This window comes from Pararge aegeria, chromosome 4, assembly GCF_905163445.1.
Source record: "Pararge aegeria chromosome 4, ilParAegt1.1, whole genome shotgun sequence".
NCBI lineage: Eukaryota > Metazoa > Arthropoda > Insecta > Lepidoptera > Nymphalidae > Pararge > Pararge aegeria.
In genome coordinates this window covers 13913415-13938420 of record NC_053183.1, presented here as the reverse complement: position 1 = coordinate 13938420, position 25006 = coordinate 13913415, and the positions used below count along the sequence as shown (strand labels likewise).

Genomic DNA, 25006 nt, shown 5'->3' with positions numbered 1-25006 from the left:
AGAGAAACAATCACATTTATTAATAATATCATACCTTGCATCTATAGCTATGAACATTTACGCCTTTGGTTGCTCGGAAGCGATAAGCGGTAAACTTATCTGGCAAGGTTTGGCATTACTCAATTGAAAAAAAATAAAAATTATTCAATTTTCATTTTAGTGTAATAAGTTTTTCTTTAACCCGAATCTCTCTTACTATCTATAATTAGGCTGTTTGTTATTTAGGATAATATTAAATGAGAGTATAATAATATTTACAGCTAATAATTTAGTTTTAATTGATAATTAATCATTTCTTAAGCATAGATAAACGGGTACATACCACGATAGTATTTTGAATTTGTCGATATTTCGACCCAGTTGCATGGATCGTAGTCACGACGGGACACGTTAATCTATGCTTAAAAAACCACGAAAATCTAAGTTTAAAATCTTTAATTAATCATTGGTTAGTAAAGCAAATAAGCACTTAAAATAACCAACATCGTCCATTTATTCTCGAACTGCCACTTGCCAGGAACGTATTGAATGGCAAAAATTTAGTTAGAAACTAACTTGTATAATGTTTAACAACAGATCTAGAGGATACCGAAAAATTTAGAGCTATTGAGAGCCATTGTTTTTTGTACATTCCTTGCTTAACAATCTAATCCAAAAAAATCAGATGACATTGAATTTAGTAGTCTTTTTGCTTTTCTAATCCTATAGATAAGGATTACAGTAGGTACTTTCTAAAAAACTGTCTAAGCTCTTAAAACCTCTTTTCTATAGTATGAGAAGTAGCTCATGCGGTGCGGTGAGCAGTTGACCTTCTTTGGATAGGATGAAAAACATACCTGGTGAGTCTGAAATGCCTCCGCTTGCAGTGCGCATGCCCAGTGCGCGCCCAACGCCTGCGCGGAGAGCCGTTTCCGCGCACGCCTTCCGTTCGCTTGATCATCGTCCTGAACACAACCACAAAATACTGCTTAGTGAAACTCCATATACATGCAGTACCGCGCTTTATGTTTTGGCATCTGACAGAACTTCTGGTTTCGTCTTCGGCCTACTTAAATTGAGAAAAAGGGATTCGGCTCAGTTAGCTAGGCATCCGGCTGAAACGGAAACTAAATTTGGGGGGTTGCGATCGGATGTTATCGGTACATTGAGCTGGGAGCGGTTGAGTGTCGCCGTGTCGACTTATTTTTTTTGCGTTAGTTTGTTTGGTTTAAAATTTGGAGTGCTTTATTTCACTATTGATGGCCTAATCGCTAGAATAGAGACTGATGTGATAAATGATACAAATGCCGTTTCTGTTGTACTTGTACACAAATCTCGAAACTACTGAATTGTAACTTTTATAATTTAAGTAATGTATTTTGCTTTTTGCAGTGCTCATACTCTTCACAATGGCACTATTATAAGACATCACAATGTTGTTAAGAAGTTTATGTTTAATATATTATAATATGGAAGTTTGAATTTTGGCGTTGCCGTAAATACTAGTTAACTAGCCATTAATCTTTGAGATGAGCCATCAAGACAGATGAGCGGACACTAGCAAAAGTATAAAAGAGTTATTTTCAAAAGTTTATGTGAAATTTTACTTAAAATTTTTAGCCTTCATTAAAAGCGTTACGTTAAAATGTTTTTGTGTAAAATTATATGTAAAACCTATGACAAGTTCCAATCAACGTATTAAATTCGTGTATTTAGATATCCCACCGCAACGCAGCTTAATCTATAAAATGCTGTCATATAGGAAAATTTACATTGAATGTGCGTACTTCACCAATCCGCACTTGGCCAGCGTGGTGGACGCCGGCCTAAAAACTTCTCACTGAGAGGGGACTCGTGCCCTGTAGTGCAATGTTTTTTTTTGTTCCTTCCTTTTTTTTCTTCTACATTGGGATGGTACTCCATATGCTACGTGGTTTTTTTTTTTTTTGTATGCAACTTCTACATTGTGCAGAGTCTACGACCGGGTACCTACTACAATACCTTAACTATTAAGACCTGAGATTAAAATTTTTATTCATCAACTGTTGTGAAAACATTGTACTGGGCAATGCTAGCATACTACGCTTAAGTCAAGCGATGACTGATGCAATATTGCGATTCGCCCCGTCCGCGTCACGCATTTGTATGGTATGCAATAATATGTTATGTACATTTTTTTCAAATACTAGTGGTTATGCATTAAAATTCTGACAATTAAATTTTTCCCATACAAACTTTAATTCGCTCCTTTCCAATGTAATAGGCGCCGAACCGCCCGCACGAGCTTCGGTTTCGCTATGCTTTATTTCTGACTTTTGTCATTTTCAAAAAGTTTTTGTTTTGAAAACGCAAAAAACTCTATTAAATTGAGTGTTTCTTTTGAACTTGATGTTTACAAATTAAAAATGACTGCGAAAAAAAAATATGAATTGATTGCGTTGCGTCGCGTCAAATGTGCGTTAGCCTTAAACGTAAAAGTGCCGTTCATACATAGACAATATTGTTTTGTAGAATAAAAAAAAAAAATTATTTAAATAATACAACATTAAATCATAATAACATGAGCACAAAAACCAATAATGAAATAATAATTAATAAATCAAGGATACAAAATCAGAAACAGGGTGATATAGAAATAAACTGAAAATACGGTAAAATCAAACATACATACCCATAACTGTTCCAAATGATGCACAAACAAAAGCATAATATTCGATTATAGATCATTCCGTAAGATAAAATGAAGTGCTAAGTCGTGAGAGAGAAAATGTCACATAAGATGCTATATATATCACTCACCCCTCCTTGAGTAAAACCGGCGCCTCTTGTATGCTGTTATTCGGAGTGTCTGAACTTGTAGATATTATTTCTAGGAACTGTTTTATCGCATGCACCTGTGAACGGAAACAAATACAAAATTAAGTACAAATTAGTCCATTTAAAATATATATAAACTAGCTGTTGCCCGCGAATTCGTCTGTGTTTGATTTTGTATTTTGATGTGGCATTAAATTTAGTTTTAGATCTAAAAAAAATTAAAGTATGTAGTATCGCTAAGCCTTAAATAAGGGGTTTGCTGCTGTCCGCTGAGGAGTTCTGTCCTCTAACCTCTATAGTACAAAAATAATTATTTGAATCGCTTATAATTTGTCGGAGTTATGGTGTAAAATCGTCAAACACTCATCCCCTCTCCCAAAGGAAACGACCTTAATGTCGAGATAAAAAGTATCCTATATTACTTCTAACACTTCCAAGAATATTTATAAAAAGTTTCATGCAGATCGGTTCAGTAGTTTTCTCGTGAAAGCGTAACAAACCAACTTACATTCACATTTATAATATTAGTAGGGATATATAAATTATCCTGTATAGGTACTATGTTTATCAACCTACGTTTCATCATCATCATCATTATATCAACCCATTCAGCAAGCAAGGAGCAAAGGTTTCCTCCCACAATGAGAAGGGTTTAAGGCCATAGTCCACGACGCTGGCCCAGTGCGGATTGGCGGACTCCACACAACCTTGAGAACATTGTGGAGAACTCTCAGATATGCAGGTTTCCTCACGATGTTTTCCCTCACCGATGAAGCAAGTTATATTTTTAAATACCTATAACGCACGTAACTTAGAAAATTTAGAGGTTCAAACTCGGCCCCCCGAAAGTAAAATCGAGCACCTACCCACTGGGCTATCACCGCTTCGTACCTTTACAATACCTTTTGAACCTACGTTTACAATATGTAAATCGTGTGCGGTGAAGTTAACTTCGATTTCTATGGTATCGAAGGAGCGCCATCTAGTTATAATACTGGGAAACCATACTATCACTAGATGGCGCTATTTTGATACCATATAAATAGTAGTTAACTTACACACCAATAAGTAAACGTAGGTAGCTAATCTTACTTTTGGCACTCAGAGCTATGTGTTACAAGCAAATAACTGCCCAATCCGTGCGAATGGTCAGTTATTTGCTGCGCGGCCAAGGAAATATAACGCAGAACTGGCAGCAGCTTCCTCAGTGCAACTACTACCATCACCAAACGGTCTGCCTAGCGTGGTGATTATGGGCAATCCCTCCCATTTGGGGTGTGAGTCCAGTAGTAGACTGTTATAGGCTATTATTATATACATATAAGGTTTTGTGTTTGTAAGACAGAGAGGTTTGAATGCATGCAAATACCAAGGCGAATAAGGAATTATAACGGAAAACAGCGGCAGCAGCGTCCTCTGTGCTACTACTACCATAACCATTACCGATACACGGTTCTTATACAATCCCGTTGGAAGTGGACTTTTAAAGACAATCGATGAATAGTCCAAGAGGAAGTGCCGAGGACAGGGCTATTATTATTATAACTCTTTATTTGTACACCACATAAAGGAGGCTATGGCCGCGGCTAGTTACCAACCGACAAAGACGTGCCGCTAAGCGATTTAGTTGTTATAACTACCATATTCCCTAACAGGCTAGCCCGCTACCATCTTCGACTGCATCATCACTTACGACCAGGTGTGATTGTAGACAAGAACTAATTTGTAGTAGAATGAAAAAAATTATGAGACGTAACTGCGAAAAAAAGTACGGACGGACGGACGGACAGTGAAGTCTTAGCGATGGGCGGGACCCGCGTTTACTCTTTACCTATAATTATAAAATATAAAATACATACATACGAATTACTAAATACTAATACATAAACGAAGATACACAGATGCATCTAACATATAATAAATATTTGGAAAAAAAAACCTAATAATATATTATATACCATATAGTAAATAGTTAGATAAGAGTAAATATATACAATTAAACATCGCCTTCACTTGGATGTATTATAACACTTAACGGCTTATTTAATTATCGCCAGTGACTAGATGCTGGGTGATGCAATGAGTAGGGCAAGTAGATGATACAGGTACCGATTTTGGGCATTAAAGGGGTTAAAAAATAAGAGTGCTCACATGTCTGGGAGTGCAAAAGCTGCGGTACAGCTCTGCCATGTACTCCTCCTTGCAGACCTGCTGCGCAGAGCGGCTGCTCACGAGGTTACCCAGCGACTGGATGGTCTTCGAGATCAATGTCAGCGTCCGGTTCGTTTGGGGATCCTGGCGACAATCACGGAAGTCAAAATTAAGTTTGCTGTGCAAAGGGTGGGGGGCTTTATAACTGCGAACGTCTGTTTTTTTTTTTTTTTTAATTAATAATTGGCCGATCAAGCATATGGCCCACCATCTATGAACAGAGTGATATTTCACTGGGTAGGTTCTAAGCTTTATGCGCCTGTTATTTCACCCCAACCCACACCCTTCAGATGCTGCCTGGCGCCAGCAATGCTACTTTTAGAGGATATTATACGCTTTGAACCGAAATGTTACAGGTACATTCCTTGGAAATGTTTTTGTTGGTTCTACCAATTTCAAAGGAAGGTTGAACTCATATTGGCGGTTGTTAAAAAAAATATATCAAAACCAAAACAAGTCTGTCTTCTACGACCACACAACATTAGACAAGGGCAAGAAGATACACTTTTTTAATAGCAGTAGAGATTCAGTGTCTGAGCTCTTCCCGGAAAGTACTATATCCATGCTTATTTCTGCCCTAAAGCAGCAATGCTGTGTTCCAGTCTGAAGGGAGTGGTTGTGGTAACAGGAACAAGAGGTTTGACACCTACGCCTCAGGTTGATGGGCACAGGGAAGGTGTGAGGACGTGTTCCTTGCATGCCCTGCGAAGCGTTGCTAGGCTTGACGGCCGATTGGCGCAGAGAGCAGGGCAGCGACCCTGCTCTCTGAGTCAAAGGCCGTGGGTTCGATTCCCACAACTGGAAAATGTTTGTGTGTGAACATAAATGTTTTTCAGTGTCTGGGTGTTTATATGTATATTAATCATAAAAATATTCATCAATTATCTTAGTACCCATAACACAAGCTATCCTTACTTTGGGACTAGATGGCGGTGTGTGTATTGTCGTAGTATATTGATTTATATTTATATTTATTTTACCACTTACCATCGGATGGGCCATATGCGTGGTGCGTCAGTTATTACTATATAAAAAAAAATATAGCGATAACTCACAATTTGTTCCGTGGTGAGATCAAAGAGTCGAGGTCCGAGTATGGCGGGTGCGAAGAACCTCAGGAAGATGAAGCCGGAGACGACAGAGTAGCGGACCTCCGCGTTAGCGGGGAAGTGTCGCACCGCGCACTGCCGCAACGCGTCGAACAGGCGACACATTGCGGACGGGCACGATGCGTACGACGACGTGATCGCTGCGAACACCTACCACAGAAATAATGTTTCTCAAACATGCTTGAAAATTTGTGCATTATTTTGACTTCCTGCTTCGAGATAAAAGGATATTGCTGGCCAAATATGTACATGCGAGTAGCGGCTGGTAAGGTTGCATGAAAATCGGTTGAGCGGCCAAATAAATTACATCCATATCTTTCGTATAATTTAAAAATGGAACGATCTTTTACTCCGAAACATCAAAGCTTTTATTAAAATTTCGAAGTGGCTTTCAAAAAGCAAGCTATTTATTGAAACAAAAAAAAACAAATGAACACTTAAACGTGGAACAAATTATTGTTTTGAATTTTTCAAAAGCACTCGTACGTTCGTCAAATCCGAAACTGAACAAGTGTCTATTTTTAGTTATCTACTTATGTTTACCTGTTTGAGTGCTTAATCTTAGCATAACTCATAAAATGTATGTCCTTCAATATTATAATTCGTCTCTGACACTTTGATGACAGCAGTCCAGTATCACAGGGGTTCGAATAATACACTGACCCGTTCACTAGCAAACTAATAAAAATAGGCTCCGAATTTGTGAGTGAAAACTTATTTGTGGCAATGATGACTGACAGCACATTAAGCATTACGGGGGATCGCAGAGTATATGTTACACTGACCCGTTCGACGTAGTCCTTGAGGTTGGCTAGGTTTGCGGCGATCGCTGCGGCGGGTTTAACCCGTGCGGGGTCGATTTCACAAGGCCGCCGCTCGGCCAAGACGGCAGCCAACGTTGGCCGTAGCACGCCACGCAGGTACGCCGCGCCAGTCAGCCGCATCGCTTCGTCCATCATCTTTGAAACCAACGTGTTGCCGCGGAAGATTGTCGTCGCATCACTGTAAATAATAAATAATAATTTATCATCATCATCACCATTCGTAGGTCACTAGATGTCCCGGAGAGGGTTTAAGGGCCTCGATTTCCGACGCTGGTCCAATGATCAGCATAAAAACATAGGTTCCGTTTCGGTTTTATTGTTTGTACAATAATAGTAAGACAAATTGCAAATATGCGAAAGTGTTTTTGTTTGTTAGTCCTTCCTTCACGCCCTAACTAAGCCATCAATCAACTTGATTTTTGGCTTAGAGTGTGTGCCAGGAAAACAAACTGTTTCCACGGTATTTGGAAAAAACCGTAATAAACGCTGGAAACAGTTACTTATTTCTATAATTACAGCATAATTATAGAAATAAGTAACTGTTTCCAGCGTTTCCTCGCTTCTGTCTGGGTACCTCGCTTACCTATATATTACTAGATGACCCGGTAAAGCTCTTAGCACCTAAAGAAGGCCGAAGGAGGTAAAAGTAATCCGAAGTGACAATTTCCACGCTAGATTTTTCTCGATTCTTCGTCTATTCCTTAGGACTTTTTCCCAGTATTCATATATATAAAACGTGTAACCGAACAACGAAATAAATGATGCATAAGCATATTTCATAAGCAAAAAAAAAAAAATTTATAAAAAAAAATTTTTTTTACATCCAAATGAATTCATACCATTGTAAGTGTTTCTTATTACAAACCTATTGAAGATAAAAGATCGACACGTGCATATTGGATACGCGTAAGCGTCGCGTAGCGTACAAAGTGACAGGAGACACATGATTTTAATTTTGCATGTGTTTTAGAGCTGTATGATTTCTTTCAGTAAAAACTATGGCAGTATTTACTCAAAAACTATTACACGTTGTATATTACTAGATGACCCGGGAAACCTCGTAACACCTTAAGAAGGACGTCTGGTAAAAGAAATCCGAAGTGACAATTTCCATGCCAGATTTTTTCGAATACTATTTATAATATCGTCTGTTCCTTAGAAGTTTTTCCTAGTATTAATGATGCAGTATGAAATCTGTTTATATATTATGTATATGATTTCATTCTGCACCAAGAGAAATGCTGAGCGTGTTATCGGCTGTTAATAGTAATAATTTAATATTGTTAGCGGTAGGTATAGTACAGCAACGTTATCAGTGTTATTACATTCACTTCCTGCGACCACGTTGAGAAGAGGACTCGTTATTGATAGTAACTTTCCTTATCTTTGCAAATACAGAAACGTTTACATTTAAACGAAAATAAAAAAAAACTCATTAGGTACTGCTAAACGAGATTGAAGCACGTAGTTTCGCGTGGTGACGGCAGATCAGAATGCAGTTGTTACCACCTCATCATCAATGTTGATTAGAATAGAATTTTGTTATAATACTTATTATAATAGCGCGTTGAGATGAATGTTAACTTTGAAACGCACGCTAGCAAGGGATGTAAAAGTTGTGTTTAAACGGGATAAGATTTTTTTTCCTGTTTAACATCTAAGCACGGCACTTTTTCATTAGATTTAATTTTAGTGAATTTAGTTATTTGTGATATATTCATAGAATGCTTAACATTTGTGATTAACGTCAAAGAAGTATTGTTTTAAGTGCACACATAATTATTTGGAAAACTTCTTGCAGTTGCTAATGCTTCTTTTGGCGCGTTATTTATAAATAGAGAGAATTTGTCCGATCCGAAATAAACACACATGTGTAATAAATGAATGTGCATAAAAACGAAACGAAGAAGTGCACAAACCAAAGGTTTTCTAATATAGGTGTATTTCAATTGTTGAAAATATTCCACCAAAGTTGTTACAGCAGCTTATTTGTCGGCAACTGTGTAATTAAATAAATAAGACTAAATACAATTATATATTGTTGATATGCAATGTGGTCAAGGTAATTATTGTGATGAAATGAAATCGCACTCAAAATTCACACAAAAACGTCGCATTGCATTGTGAAGGCAGTGTAATTTCCACGTGATTGTGATTATGGACATAAGGCATTCCCCAAACAGAGGCATTGGCGGATGCGGTCGCGGTATTTACGGAGCGTTGCAAACACGGCAGGTGAGCGCGAAACTTACCTAGTAGGGCTTAGCTTGGCATTGCCCCAGTGTCCCAAGCTTTTTTTTATCTATTTCACTAGAAGGTTGATTGGAAGAGATCACTCTTTAGCAATAAGGCCGCCTTTTTGTACCTACCCATTGTTAAATTTAGGTTTTTAATCTCTTATTTTCAATGTTATGTGGTGACCTTGACTTCAATCTAACCTGGTGTTAATTGATGCAGTCTAAGATATATATATATCTTAAAGGAACAGGAGCACTAGAGGCTGCCCATGAACGACATTAGAATAAGTTACAAGAATAAAATCTTCGTTGAATAAGTAATCTTTTCCTATTAATTTTTTGCCCACTGACCAAGATACCTCGAACGGTATTGCCGACTTTTTTAACAGTAAAACTCCATAATCTAACATAAAAATTCTTTCAAATTCTAGGGGCTATTGGTTCGACCAATCCCGCCTCTGTTTGGGAAACGCTTTAATGTCTATTACTCCTTTAAGATAGTCATCATTGCCCGTGATGTTATTATCTACTATGATGATTGCTCAGCTCACACGCACTCTCACTGCTATCAGATTAATGTTTATAATGACAATGATTATCTTGTGACGATAAATATACCGTGGGATAACATTTATGATGGAATTGCTACAATGAAAAAGTTTAGATAAATATTGTGTTATGATGTTAATCATTATGGTAACTATTTAAAATTGCGAGATTAAGAAATTAGAATAATTTTGGGAAATCCGTGGGAACGTAATTATTTATGTATAAATGGAAAATCAACCATGCGCCTACTTTCTTGTTTTGCGAACAATATCATACGGCAGTTTAATTTACACATCCACGATTATTTGGATAAAGGGATAACAGGACCATAAATACAATTTTGCTCGATTTGGAAAAATGATTCAACGAACGAAAAATTGTGAAGCAAAAGGTTTTTACATAAATAACGTACTAGCCAATTGGCCAGGTTCCTTTTTTCAAACCATCCTCTAGTATATAGATTGCTCTCGGCTCGGTAAGTTACCATTGCGAGTCGCGGTTTAGTGTTCAATGGAATAGACAACTGTCAATTACTTCAACAAACATTTGGCGCTCTCTAGGTGGAAGAAATACGAATTTTACACTTTGTACTTATCGTTACTTTTTCCGATTTATTACGCCAATGCATGTTTTAATAAATAAATAGAAAAGAAAAATAAAGAAATAGAAAATAAAATCAAACAGTTCACTCATTTTGATACCTGACTGGTGAGAGTTGACAAGTAACTAAAGTCCTCAACCTAAACGTGTTTTTTTATTATTAACAACTGTCTTTACCGCTATGGGTTTCAGCTGAGTAAATATTATATGTATAGGATGTTTTTAGATGTAATGACTCACGTGAGTACTGAAATCTCGGCGTTGGCGAGCTCTTTGACAATTGGCACGATGAGGTCGTGGTGCGTGAACAGCCGCACCAAGGGTTGTGCCGCGTCCGTCTTGCTCGATACGATCTCCCCGAGAATGTATACAGCAGACGCTGTGATTGGCTGCAATAGGAATATCGTAATATTTTATTAGTAAATGCCATTTAATAATTAATAACTTGAGTGTTAGAGCACCTTTTTTTATTTGCCATTGACCTTAATAGTTTTAAGTGACAATGTGAGATGGTGATAACAAAAAAAAACCGGCTAAGTTTGTTGTGGGCTTCTTCTTAGACCAGGGCGCGTTTGGAACCCTCGTAGCTTTAGTTTTAATTGGACGAATTTAGTTATCACCATCAACTCACTTCTATGTTATATTTTACATGTAATGTACGCATCAAAAGTGCCATATATGTGTTTATTTGAATAAAGAAATATTTGACTTTGACCTTCTGGTAAGTGATGATGTAGTCTAAGATGAAAACGGGCTAACCTGTTAGGGGCATGGCAGTTATATTAAACTCATAACCCTAATCGGTTTCTACGCGATGTCGTACTGGCATCACTTGTGCTTAAGTGGCAAAGATAGTTTTATTAACTTTGGTGTATTAAGAATGCAATTGCAACATTGCAAGAGGACAGCAAATTGTTTACGTAAAACTAAACTATCATGATCATCTCAACCCATTAACGGCCCACTACAGGGGTCTCCTGACTCCTCCCACTTATGAAAAGGTTTCAGGCCGTTCTCCACTACGCTGGCCCAGTGTGGATTGGTGGGACTTTTTCCTCAGTATGGATTGAAATTTTTGGATTCTTGGATCAGACTATATATTATAAGGTATTAGGTTTTTATTTTCAAATATAATTATATCGAATGACACATTGGCTTTGCAGACCTGTATTCTTATTAAAAAAAAAATAGTATGTTATATTTTATATATTGTTATCCTGTCTCAGGTTGATGGACACAGGGTGACCATGCTTTGCAGAGTGTTCTTTGTTCATAGGTCACTCAATTATCGCTGCCAATAGAAAAGAGAAAAAAAATACATGAAAAAGCAAAGCTGTAAAGCTCACCTTCTGTTGCACGCTGCGCAGGAAGAGCTCCTCGAGCTCCGTGTAGTGGTGCAGCGGGAACACGTGGTCGACCGTGTACTGCAGCAGTAACCGCAGTGAGCCAAGTGCGGCGCTACCAGCTGCAGACAGCCGTGTGCCAGGAGGCGTTGCGCCTCTCGACAGCGCACCTCCCGCACGGGACCGCAGGAAGTACCTGATCAGTGACCAAGCCAAACATCGTACATCGGATTCAGAGATCATAACAGTACAGTCTCTCATAAAGTTAGGGTACACGGGTTGGTGATCGCAGTATATGGTAATATTAGCACCCATTCTACGTCAGTTTTCCTTAGTCGCCCGAAAATTGTATTCTGATTTGCCTTAACCTCACGGCGTACTTTCCAGATTGAGCACCAATATCTTGACTGCAATCTCACCTGGGCTAACCTGTTAGGGAGTATGATAGTCATACCCCTAATAGGTTTCTACGCGACATCGCACCGGAACACTAATTCGCGTAGCAGCACGTCTTTGTCGGTAGGGTGGTGACTAACCACGGCCAAAGCCCCCCAACAGACCAGACCAGATAAAATTCATAAAATGTAAACTCCCAATTGCCGGGAATCGAACCTCTTAAATTCACAGCGCTCACCGTTGAGCCAGGGTGGTCGTCGAATTTTTGCTCAATTATTTTACTTTCCACTTAAAAAGTTCTTTAGCTCCCTTCCTGACTGAGCCATGGTTGTGTTAATTTAAAATAGCACAGATTTTTGTTTATTTATAAAAGAAGTTTACTTTTAAAACGAAGTTTTGGGGCACGCAGAAAAGACTTGGAAACCTGACGTGTAAACAAAGGTTGTATACAATAAAGTGTTATATTTATACCCAACTAATTGTTTTGGATGATGTCTCTTACCAAGCACATAGTGGTGAAGGTGCGGGCTGTCTTAATTGCAACCGAACTTCGCCAAGAAATACTGGAGTGGCCGCGTCGTGCCAAACGGAAACCCTCGCTTCACAGGCTACTCCTGCCTGCAATAATAAAGGACAATCCTTTAGATTTACCATAGTATTCCCATAAAACATACTACATCAATTGAGAATAAAAAACAGACTTACTGTTTGTGAACCATCCTTATCCTTTGGGTCGGCTTCCATCACGAGATCGAAGCAGAAAATTTCATCGAACTGGGGGTTGACAGTTTTCTTTCTAGGTTTTGTACGTCTCTCAACTCTTCGCCCGTTGGAATATAATAACGTAACGAGAGCAAAGGGATCACACTGGCCATTCTTTGTGGTGAGCTCCGAACATTCGAGGACTCTTAACCGGATTGTGTCAGGGCCGACGCGAGCTGCACAATGTCTTTCTGGGTCCGACCAGTAGTCGGCTGCGGTGGGTGTGGGTGATGCGTCAGATTCTGACATCGCATGCATTGGAGGTTTCGTCCGTACCGCCCACTGCGCGCGATCCTTTAGACTCTCAGATCGTGAGAGAGCCAACGCTGGCTCTGTCGCGACTGTACTGAGCTTTTTGTTTGTAGAGCTAGAACTAGTTCCGAACCTCATACTCTCTTTACAATATTCTGATAGCCTGGTGAGATTGTTTCCTTTCGTCTTCGTCGAGCAGTTGTCGGCATTCGGGTCCGGGTCGGGTGGTTTTGGGTCCATTCGCAACCTTTTTCTGGAATCCTCCAGGGTGAGTTCAATATATGCCTTGCCCTGAACTTCGGAGTCAGCGTCCACCGGTCGCAATGCGAACCAGTGGTCTTTATTGTTGTATCGCTGCAAATCTTCGCGTTTAATCGCGACCTTCCCAAGCACCTTATCTTGTTTGAGATGCTTATCACGATCGAACACGTATATGGAAAGGTATCTGAATCTTCGTGGTACTTCGAACTGGAATTCCTCGCCGAAAAATGGACTGTAACAATAGTTTTTATTGAGTATCACGGAAATACAAAGTAAAGCTATAGTAAACAAACTCAATAACTATAATCTGAGATAGATATTATTTAAATGCTCTGTGGTATGAGTTATCGATGTGTAGTATTAAATTATATTTATCAAATTAAGCAAAATGTACTTCTATATTTTCTTATCGGCGTCGAACAAGTGTAAGCACTGTATTTACAATATTAATATTTGCCTAGACACAAAGTATTATGTACATATGAGACTACACACGATATTTTTAACTAACGCTTGGCAACATAATATGACACCTAATGGGTACCTACGTTTCTATGTATGGATAAATTGGAAAGTAAACAAGTGAGCAATATGGTAGTGAATCCCTTCAAAGTACCCATGATAATCATCGCGGCACGGATATGCGTGGGCTCCCATCGTTCACTACAAAGGTGAAAGTTTTAACTCTCGCCTTTATTGTCGTACAACAGAAATTTTGATGCACAAAGACTATTACGAAAATTAAGGCGGCTAATGTAACAGTGCATGACGAATTGTTTACTTTACAATATATCTTATCCAAAAAAGTTAAACGGTTCATAAATAAAGAGATATTAATTTATTATGAATTAACAAAAACGTTAGGTATTTTGTTTTCGGAAGATCTTGCATAGTTGAATTAATTTATATTTCATCATCACCACTGTTGGATTTAATAAATCTCCTGACGGACGGTTCGCCCATAATAACCCCGCTGGACAGACGGGTTTGTGATCGCAGGTGTTAGAAGTACCTAGAATAGAGGACGTTGCTGCCGTATCTCCGAAAACGATAGGACAAATATAAATATGTAATCTCAAACCCAAAGATTTCGGATCAAATGGAGTATTCATTATTTTCGGGCATTTTGTACTCCGAACATGTTGCTTCCCATAGCGAGCTGTGTTAACCTTAATAGACGGTAATACAAATGTTTACCATCAAAGAACGCTGAGAGGTTCAGTCATTTCTAAATCGAATGAAAAATGCCTCTAGTGTTTGCTTTGCACGATCCTTTGTGCATCAGGTTTTATTTTTGATATAGTATAATTAGCATGTGTCATATGACACGATGTGATTATTCATCATAATCAATCATGTTGCGGCTGGCAGTTTGACATTGATTAAAAACTTCACGCGCCTTATGCTTCAGCTGCTCGATTCACTTTACGAACAAGTGGACAACCGATCGTCTTCTTACATAAGTAATAGTATAAAGACGTAAAGTTTGCGAGTTTGTACGGGGTAATGTCTGGATCGAGTCAACCGATATTGAAAAATCTCTTCCCAATAGAAAACTCCATTATTTGTGAGTGTTATGTATGTACCTGAAAAATGAAAAGTGGTAACTTTTTCGTGGTAGTTTTGCAAACTGTTACTAACGCTGCCTTAGCGATGAGAGATATATGATTGAGTTCTACTGTTAGATTCGCGGCAGGGACAATATGGGAATTTATAATTTCTGTTTTTTTTCTAGTCTGGTCTGGTGGGAAGCTTTGGCCGTGGCTAGCTACCCTACTGACAAAGACGTACCGCTAAGCGATTTAGTGTTCCGTCGCAATGTCGCGAAGAAACGGATTAGGGGGGGTTATGACTACCATATTCCCTAACAGGTTCGCCCGCTATCATCTTAGACTGTATCACCACTTTCAGTCAAGGGCTAACTTGAAGTTAAAATAATAATAATAATATAGAGAAAAAACAAACCAAAACTTGATTCGTTTCCTGCTTCGATTTCTTAAAAATACTATCATATTAGCATTTTTCTGTTTATAATATATCAAATTTTGAAGAATCTACACTACTTCGTACTTATAAGTTATAATACTATCAAATGGATTTGTAGTGTAAAAAGTTAATTGTAAAATGATTTCTAAACGCCCATCCCGCATAACAACTACACCTTTTCGCATTCTCCAACGGCCAACGGAGGGTTCTTCCTGGGAGAAGAAGAAGAAGCCTTATAATATGGATTCAAAGTAATAACGCACAGCCATCCTGAGTTGTAGTTTAAAAATGTATAATTATATAAGCGGCTGTCCTGAATAACAACTATAACAGGACACACCTTCCGTTTTTACAAAGTTCTCATAGTCCTATAATATGGATTATCACGTATTCATAAGTTTTATTAAAGCAATAACTCAAAGCTAGCCAGAGTTGTAGGTTAAAATTTTAAAAGTAAAATTATATCAACGGCCGTCCTGAATAGCAACTATAACAGGACACACCTACACTTCTCCACACATTCTTGTAATCCTATAGGATGGATTCCACGTACTCATCCCGTTTTATTAATGCAGAGTAATGCACTCAAAGCCGTCAACTGCTGGTGCCGCGCCGCACCGGTCGCCCGTTTTGACGCGATGATCATTTTACGCGCCACGAGGTTCCGGCGTCAATTTATCACTTATAAGCTTCCGCTAATGCACTACGAGATTTTAGGACGAGAGCCCACAGCTAAAAACAGCGTTGAAAGAATAGTCTTTTTTTTTATTAAAACGTCATCGCTATCTTCATCACGACGTCTTATATGACTGTTTATTGATTAGATAATATAAAAACTAGGTGTGCGTCGCGGTCTCATAGCGCTATGTTATATGAATGAATATACTTTTATTGAACCACAAAAAGTATATAAAAAACGAAAAGTATAACAAAACAACGTATACAATTTGGCGGCCTTATCGCTTCATAGCGATTTCTTCCAGGCCTCCAATGGCGAAGAAAACCAATACAGAGAATAGTTTGGTGTTGCAAATATACATATACCCATAAAATAAATATATCATTACTTTAATAAATATATATAATATATATAAAACAATATTTGTAACTAAAGACAAATAAATAAGTAACTACCAATACAAATATACTTAAAAATAATATAATAAATTAAATTAAATATATGCTAGAATGTGATCTCAGGCGGTGGTAAATGACGGTGCAGTCTAATATGGACGTGCTAACCTGGAAGGTTTAATTCTGCCCTTTTATTCTTAACCGATTCTACTTTGAGTCGTACCGAAAAACTATTAAATCCCTCTGTAGTACAGCAGGGTAACTAATAGTACTAGCGTAGTGGCTTAGATACGTTTGCAGGGCGATTAATAGCCGCGATCATACAATTAAATATATAAGCACGCCCATATCGTACACCTTTGCGTTGGGCCAAGAAAGAAAAGTCAGGAGAATTTATTCCTTTTAATCGCACAGAATCACTTTGTCTGATTTCATTAGTTCTGATTTTATTTTGTTTCCTATACTCTGCTTAAATTTAGGTTGGCAGGGCTAGTAGGGTAAAAATAAGAATAACATCTGTCAATGAATTGATGCTATTAAAATATACATTTAGGAATTTATAACATCGGCTGCGGCTTAAAATGGGATACATACGAATAATCTATGATGATTTGTGTGTCAGTCCTCAAACGTAGACAACTAGAGAAGTATTCAATATATAAAGGAGTTTTGCGGTCGCCTCTGTGTCTATTAGGTTTTTACGACGTTCTCAAGTTGAAACGGCTCCTGGAAATGACTTCATACACTGAGTGTGCCCGGTTAAATATAGGGTTACGCTCGCTCACTCCTTATTAATCGGCTCGGCTCGACGATATAATTATTATTTGTAATACCTTATTATTTTGTCCATAAATCACGAATGCTTCTTGATAATTAACTAATGACGTAACGAGAATTTATGTAGTGTTTTGATGAATATGCACAATAGTCATCCACAAACATTGTCTTCTGACAAATATAGGTATGTTTCACAGTTCGCGACCTATACATCCGACATCCGTTGAGGCGGTAGATATGCAAAGCGTTCTCTTTCAGAATATAAAATATTCGTTGGTTCATATTTTGTAACGTTTTTTACTGTTGAGCCGAGAGTGCGTAGTAAATTTTGGGGGGTGTTGGTGGTAAACTAAAGTTTGTGTGCTACCTGTAATTTTCTTTGGTATGACAAACTACTACTCTGCAATTATTATATTGTAACATAAAATAACAAGGATTAGAGCTGCAAAGAATATAAAGAAATAAAACTTGTATCCCAGTTAAAATAAAACTAAATTGACAAACTCTTTTACCAGGGTATAATAATGCAGGATATTATCAGGCCTGTTTAAAGTTGATACTTCACAGAACTGTTTTTAAATAACAAAATAATACAGATTTCATGTATTATTTTGTTATAAAACATCAGGCAAGTAAATTAAAGTATCCGAGAACCTGACAACTACTGATCCATTAGGCAATATTCAAACGTGTTCCCACCTGGTAGGTCAATTTCACATTTTCTGGCAATACAGAAGAGCGACCTGAGGGACAGATATTCTGATAGTGGAACACGCTTTCAAAACCTCTCACGCTTTCTTGAAATAGATTATGTCGATAACCCTACCCTAACATACCGCATGACACTTATCTAATAATCACAAATAGGCTAACGGTATTGAATGAAGGATATATGAGAATATGATAGATTAGGTATAAAGAGTTAGGGGTTGCGATTAGCAAGCTAGTACACAAATACAGACGGTAGTTTCGACTCATAGCTGATAAGGTATCACGAGACAAAGAACCCATTAAGTCGCTCCGAATGACGTGACGTTTCCTTCGATATCCGCTGCGGGGTGCTCACCTTTCGGGTCACAAATCATTATCTCGCTTCCGCCCAGCCAATTAACAATACGTTGATTTGTCTAATATAAACATTGCATAGGTAGCAAACATTGTAAAGCATCGTAAAAGTCCGCACCATTTCGTTGTGGATATCCCATGGACTCGTACGAAGAGCTACACTTCCTTGTTACTAATGTGAACCGCAAAGATCTGGAATGCTACGGCTTCCGGCTTCCCGGCCAATGATGGCTGGATAGGCCATTTTTTTTAGCATAGCACGTTTGAAAAAAAACCTACCTACTTCTAAAGAAATGGCTGCACTGTAAGGCTGAGTGGCCTAATATATCAATCTAGACCAGAAGTGGGAAGGAACCTTATTGTTAGCTTATTGTTATCGGAGACCATAAAAAAATATTAATACCGGTGCTATTCTTTCTTATTCCCAAAACCTAAAACTCTGACGATCAATAAATTATTTGAACAAATCTGTTACTTAAGGAATTTGTTTATCCGCCCCTTATATCAGTAGGAATGTATAGGTTCTAAAATTCTTGCATAGTATGTATGTAACAAATTTATTTCTGTTTGTCTGAGGGGATGAAAATATGTAGATTGCGAGAAGATATGAAAGTTCTCTGTTTTGAAGTTAGAGATAAATATAAATGTAGATAAATAATACAAAATAATTCAAGTCTATAATATGAGAGAATGTATTGGATAATTATACTCATCAAAGCGAAGCGGGAAAATTTGTTTGCCACCGCTCGTATACAATTATTAAATATTATAATTATATTACAAACAGAATATATTTAAAACATAGAATGATTTAAATAAAAAAGGGATACTCTTTCCATGCGATTTTGTATGAGGCCGCGAATCATGTTCGAAGTTTCAAATCCATTAACGTACAATTTATAATACAAAAATGTTTGTTATTAGCGCTCGCTGTTCGGTGTGAATTCGTCATTCATTCCCAAAACTGAATGGCGAGGGGTGTAGCGGAAGGGACGTTCCGCGCCGACGCACGCTCGCCGGAAACGCATCCGGGACGTGGCACGCCGCCGCACCGCCCTCCTGCGCCAAGCGGCCTCACCCTCCCCGGCCCAAAATTATCACACGCTTCTCTTTTTACCCCGGTAACGGCGAAACCAAACAAAAGGGTTAATCGTATTCGCATAACGTAGCTATAAGACTCAAAATGGCATGGCAATTTTCAATGTATTCTCAAGTAAAGTTCCGATTCATAGTTGAGCCACAGTTTTGCTTTAAACCGTTTATGGAATTGGTGTTTTCTATGACGAATGCCGAGGTCAAAGCGAGAGGACGTGGGGTCCAAAGTTATGACACTCGTCTCATTTAACCACGGCACTGGAAAACCAAACAAAAAGGGGAAATACAAAAACGAAGATACACGATAAACAATTTAATTTGGCATGGCTAATGAAGATTATTTTATTCTTCAAAATAGAGTTCCGATTCTTAGTTGAGATGAGATCACAAGAGTTCAGTAAAGTAGACTTTGAAAAGTAGAATTTTTAACACTTTACGATGGATACCTAACTCTCCTATCCTTAATAGATGCATATATTGTTTTTGTTTTATTTTCGAAAGTTGTTTATAGGTAAATTGGGCTTACAGGTAATTAGAGTTGTGTTACTTATTATTGTTCTAAATGTGGTAGGTACAAATTCAAATTAATTAATGTAGACCTTATTACGGCACTTATGAAGCGTTCATACATTTAACATGTTACACTAATGATAGTGATGGTGATAACTGCATTCGTTAACTTAAAACTAAAGCTAGGAGGGTTCCAAACGCGTCCTGGCCTACAACAAACTTAGCCAGGTTTTATTTTTGCTATTACCATCTCACAGTACAGTTAATGTTACTTGAAGCTGTTTATGTATGTTGCAAAGCTAAACTGCATTGCCACTTTGCGGGGCACGTAAAACTGAGGAGCGATGGATGTTGCGGGTCCCAAGGTGCTGAATTGGCGTCTTCTCAACGGGAAGCAGTATTGCATAGAAGCAATACTGCTTCCCGTGTGGACAAACGGCATCAAGCAAGTCGCAGGGAGTCACTGGACATACGCTGCACTGGACTGTGGTATGTGAAAGTCCTTCTAACCAATACCTATGTCCAGCAATGGACGTCTATCGTTAGAAGACTAGGAAAGGAGGTACAGGATCCCAATTTTACGCCATAACATTTTAAATCAATCAAAGAACGTATTTATGGTATAATTTTAAGGTATGAGTGACCTTAACATAATGAAATTTCTCTGAGGTTAAAATAACTTAAACTGTTAATAATGAATGTAGTTCTCGCAGCGAAACAACTGCGATTCAGCCAAATTTTCTAGATAGAAAAAAATTACAAACCTGTAATGAAAATTTGAAGCACATTTATTTAATAAATTACTAAAATATTAAGATTTAATAAATAAAACTATGCATATTATATGCCCCAGCATCCTTTTATGAGAACAGATTAGGTAGCAAGAATATTAATTAAATGCCTATTCATCGCAATTTACACGCATTGGTAGGTGCATATGAGCGGATGTTATTACACATGGACGATGTACAGTGGTGCGGGAGGTAACATTTATAAATACGAGCTTCAAAGAAAGTGACAGTGAATAGCTTTATTGTTTTCATAAATGCGATGCGCGGATGAAGTGGTTTTCATAATATGTGGATTTTTTTAGGGGTCCGTTAGACAAGAAACCTACTGTCTGTCCGTCCGCGCCTTATTTTACAGACAAGAATTAGTAATATGGCATCACCTTCCCACTATGTTAAATGTAATGTTATGTAAAAAAACATCCTGCTAAGTTTGTTGTGGGCTTCTTCTTAGATCAGGACGCGTTTAGAACCCTTGTAGCTTCAGTTTTAAGTTTACGGATATGGTTATCGCCATAATCTCACTACCGTTCTCGTGTACGCATCTAAAGTGCCACAAATTTCTTTTTAATATATTAAGTAAGGTTTTTTCATCTGTCAGTTGTTGAGTCCCAAAACTTTACGATCAGCCGAATCGGTGTAAATAACTTTAGATGGCGTCGAAACGAAACACTTTATTCTCTCTAGGAATTCACCGAAATGACTAGGCATCCGATTAAGGCCTAGGTTGAGTGAAAACTGGCATAAGCCTTGTTGACCTTGTCTGGGTACTGCACATTCCTTTGAATGAAATTACATGAAAACTTAAATACAAACTACTTACCTCTCAGTCAAACTTTAAGATCAGTTCAATGGTTGATACGAACATAGTTAGGTTACTTACAAACAAACACACTAGCATTAATGATATTAGTGTAGATTGAGGTTATGGACGGCCGCCAGGTATATTTGCATGCGACATATATTTTAGGATAAATGAAAACAATAGTGTGCCAAATACCATAACACGCACAACGGACAAATTCTGGAATGCTAGCGTACACTTAATTATTCTTAATTCAGCGGCTCCCTACCGTATAATTTTACATCCATTCACAATGTTGTGAACCTTGACCCACTATTTTTGTTTGACTCCCTATATTAATGTGCAAGTAGACAGGGTTGCCAACCATGAATGAATTTTAACATACATAACAAGCAGGCACAATACTTCGCAGTTTCGTTGCTTTAATTAATTCAAACACTCTTCAATTGAATTAATTAGAATTAATTACTCGTAGGAACTATGAAATATGTCTTGATACTGTTTAACTGCAAAATAACCTACCAACAATATTTTTTACGCATACCTGCGCTTGCGCACATGATGATTATTGTTTAGTTTAATTTAAGTATGCCCGTAATATATTGATATGAAGAATGTGTACCCAGACAAGTCGGCAAGGCTTAAAGCGCGAGGAATCAATATATAAATAAATAAATTTTAAAAAAAGTCTAAGATTTAAAGAAACCGTTTCTGTAAAATCTCATGTGCCGTCCGAGGTCACGAAAATACGTCAACCCCCGTGCCTCGGAGAGCACGCCAACTCGCATTGGAGTAGCATAGTAGATGGATGTTTTAAATCCTCTCTTCTATGAGAGAAGAAGGCATGTGCCCAACAGAGAGAGGTTAATAGGCTAATTGTGAAGTTAATGAACGTCTTTCAAAGAACGAACTATATTTTATATTAAGTTTTTTTTTATCTGACTGGATTTCTCAGAAGTGAGAGGAAACATACAAACAAACTCGCCAGTTTAAATTAATTATTGTGGAAACACAATATAATAAATAATACTAGACTTTAATGTGTCAAGCAGTATTGCATTTATGTATTCAATGCGGAATGAATGCTTGAAAGTGCAAGGTCTTTTGTAAAGGGAGCCAGTACTAAGACACGACACATAAAAGTATCGCTAATATAATCGATTCAGAGAAATTATTATAATTTTAAGTAAGGCTTGCGTTGCATTTTTACCTTTTTTGTAGTAAAATTTTAAAATGTATCTAATTTCTTCATTAGATTCACTCATCTTTACAGTACGAAAAACAAAACAAAATCACACATTTACCTAATTTGAATTTATCTTCTTTACAATTTAAACTTTTAATGATACCAAAACCAGCCAGATACAAATAGTATAGCCAAAGAGATTATATTACAAGTTCATACATACTATAATGCGAAAAGACTTTTTCCCCAATCTATTATTTTTAATTTTCATACAATAGAGATCTAACAGGAAAAATGTAAATCCTTACTTAATGTCATGACATAATATCACAATTACACATGCATTTGTTAACGTGTGCGTGGATTGTTTAAATCATTGTCTTTTAGAACCATACTTATTTCTGATGCCATAGTAATCTGTAAGTCATTCAACTTCAAAAGTCACAGATGATCTGATCTATGTCAGCGCGGATTTTTTTTTGTTGTTTTTCCAAAGTATTGATCCCAGATAAGAATTTTCAACATAAGTTTTTCATTATTATGAAATACTGTAATCGGCATGGTAGGTACTCCCTTTCAAACTAGCGTTGTACTTATTTACAATTGTACAGATTGTGACTTATTTGATGATCTTATTATTTGAGGAATTCATCCTCGGTACTTCCCTTAAAAAAAATTATCGAAATCGGTTCGTATTTATTTTAGTGAAGATTGAAGAATACAAGTACAACCAAGTTACATGGTATTTCTATCTTTCTATTGTTGGATATAGTTGTACAAGAAGCAAAAAGTAAAGTTGACAACCCTACTAGTAACGAATCGGACCGGAAGACAGGCCGGAAGCGTTACAAAGAGACCGTTATGTTAACTTGACTCGTAAGTTATTAAAATTAGTTTTACTCATATGATACAAATAAACCAAATTTAGTATTAAGTTATTACTACTACAATAATCAGCAATTTATTTTAAACTGGCAATCTTTGCTTACTTTATAAACACTAAAGGTACTTCGCGACTCCGTCCACGTACAATTCTAAATTTTTACTCACAATCCACTATTCTACACAGTATACTCCTAACCAACTTATCGCGTCGCAAACCCCGCCTGCGATTGATACGTTTTCGCTTTGCATTCTTTTTCACTTTCTTCTGTTTGCTAGGCTCCATAGCGTGATGTTAGAAATAGCGCATAAACTCTGCATAAACTTACTCAAGAATTAGAAGAATCAAATGCAAAAAATAGAAGAAAGGCATAGCGAGTCAGTCTAATGTGAATACACTTTTATTTATTCAGTAGGTGGTTACTCTCATTACGATAAAAGCTGAATGAATAAGTAATTCAATATGCGTAGGTAAAATCATTTGTACGAGTAAACAATACAGTGTGGAATACATTATATTCACATATAATATTATAATAGTATGACGGTGTAGAGTTACATTTGTTTGTATTATATCAAAACACAATGGTCTAATGATATCTTTAGTCACCTATACATTACCCCGATCATATATCGTTTAACTTAGTGATTATAATCTATATTTGCTATCTTTATTTGTATACCACAATAAGTTAAGGAAGTGAACAAGATAAGCAAAATCTTGGAGTCGGATACAAAAGGCGCATTTAACGCAGCGATCTCTGTTATTTATATCACTCGGCAACCTTAGCATTATTTTGGTATGCAAAGACTATTGCCGTCTGCTGTATACAGGACGGACCTTCTCTCATAAAGGAGAAGAGATCAGATTTTCTCTACTCCACTCTAATATTTGAAGCATTCAAATATTAGCGTGGAGTAGAGAAATTAGAGTTGGATCATCTAATTTCTCTACTCTAGACTTACAGTTTTTTTGACACATAAATCTAATATCGTCTAACATTACTTAAATTAACTTCTATTATTATTTATTTATCAACTCTAACTCATATTTAAGTATTTATGGTATGTTTTTATGTTTTATTTTAAATATTTATCAATAGTATTGTTGTATTTGTGTAGTCTGGTTTATGTATAAGTATATAGTTATTCGTACGTATGTTCTAAACAGTGTACCCCATCTATTCGTTTTTCTTTTTAGTTTTCCTAACCCTAAGGTTGCCTGGCAGAGATCGCTAATAAGAACGCCTTCTTCCTTCTTCATGTGTTTATTTTTCGTTTTTCTGAGTGGTGTACAAATAAAGAATATAAATAAATAAATAATATTTGGCCTAATCTGAGTATCGAACTCAGAACCTTGTACTCGTAAAGTGATGATTATTACGACTAGACAAAGAAAGAAGACACTGTAGATTACACCTTTCAACTTTCATAGCGCGCCGTATTTATATTATAAATGTGAAAGACTGAACGAATTTGATTTCCCAGTTTCCCTGTA

The 25006-nt window shown here is 37.2% G+C and overlaps 1 protein-coding gene across 1 annotated transcript in view; it reads right to left on the bottom strand.

Moving 5' to 3' along the window:
- Positions 1–25006, bottom strand: part of LOC120637581 (GTPase-activating protein) — a 51032-nt gene that overhangs the window by 8177 nt on the left and 17849 nt on the right. Inside the window, exons 3-11 of the mRNA XM_039909420.1 lie at positions 12771–13572; positions 12568–12683; positions 11673–11865; positions 10567–10715; positions 6902–7118; positions 6063–6266; positions 4948–5091; positions 2779–2873; positions 837–944 (exon numbers count right to left, since the gene is read on the bottom strand). Coding sequence (XP_039765354.1) covers positions 837–944; positions 2779–2873; positions 4948–5091; positions 6063–6266; positions 6902–7118; positions 10567–10715; positions 11673–11865; positions 12568–12683; positions 12771–13572 — 2028 coding nt within the window. The remainder of the gene's footprint in view (positions 1–836; positions 945–2778; positions 2874–4947; positions 5092–6062; positions 6267–6901; positions 7119–10566; positions 10716–11672; positions 11866–12567; positions 12684–12770; positions 13573–25006) is intronic.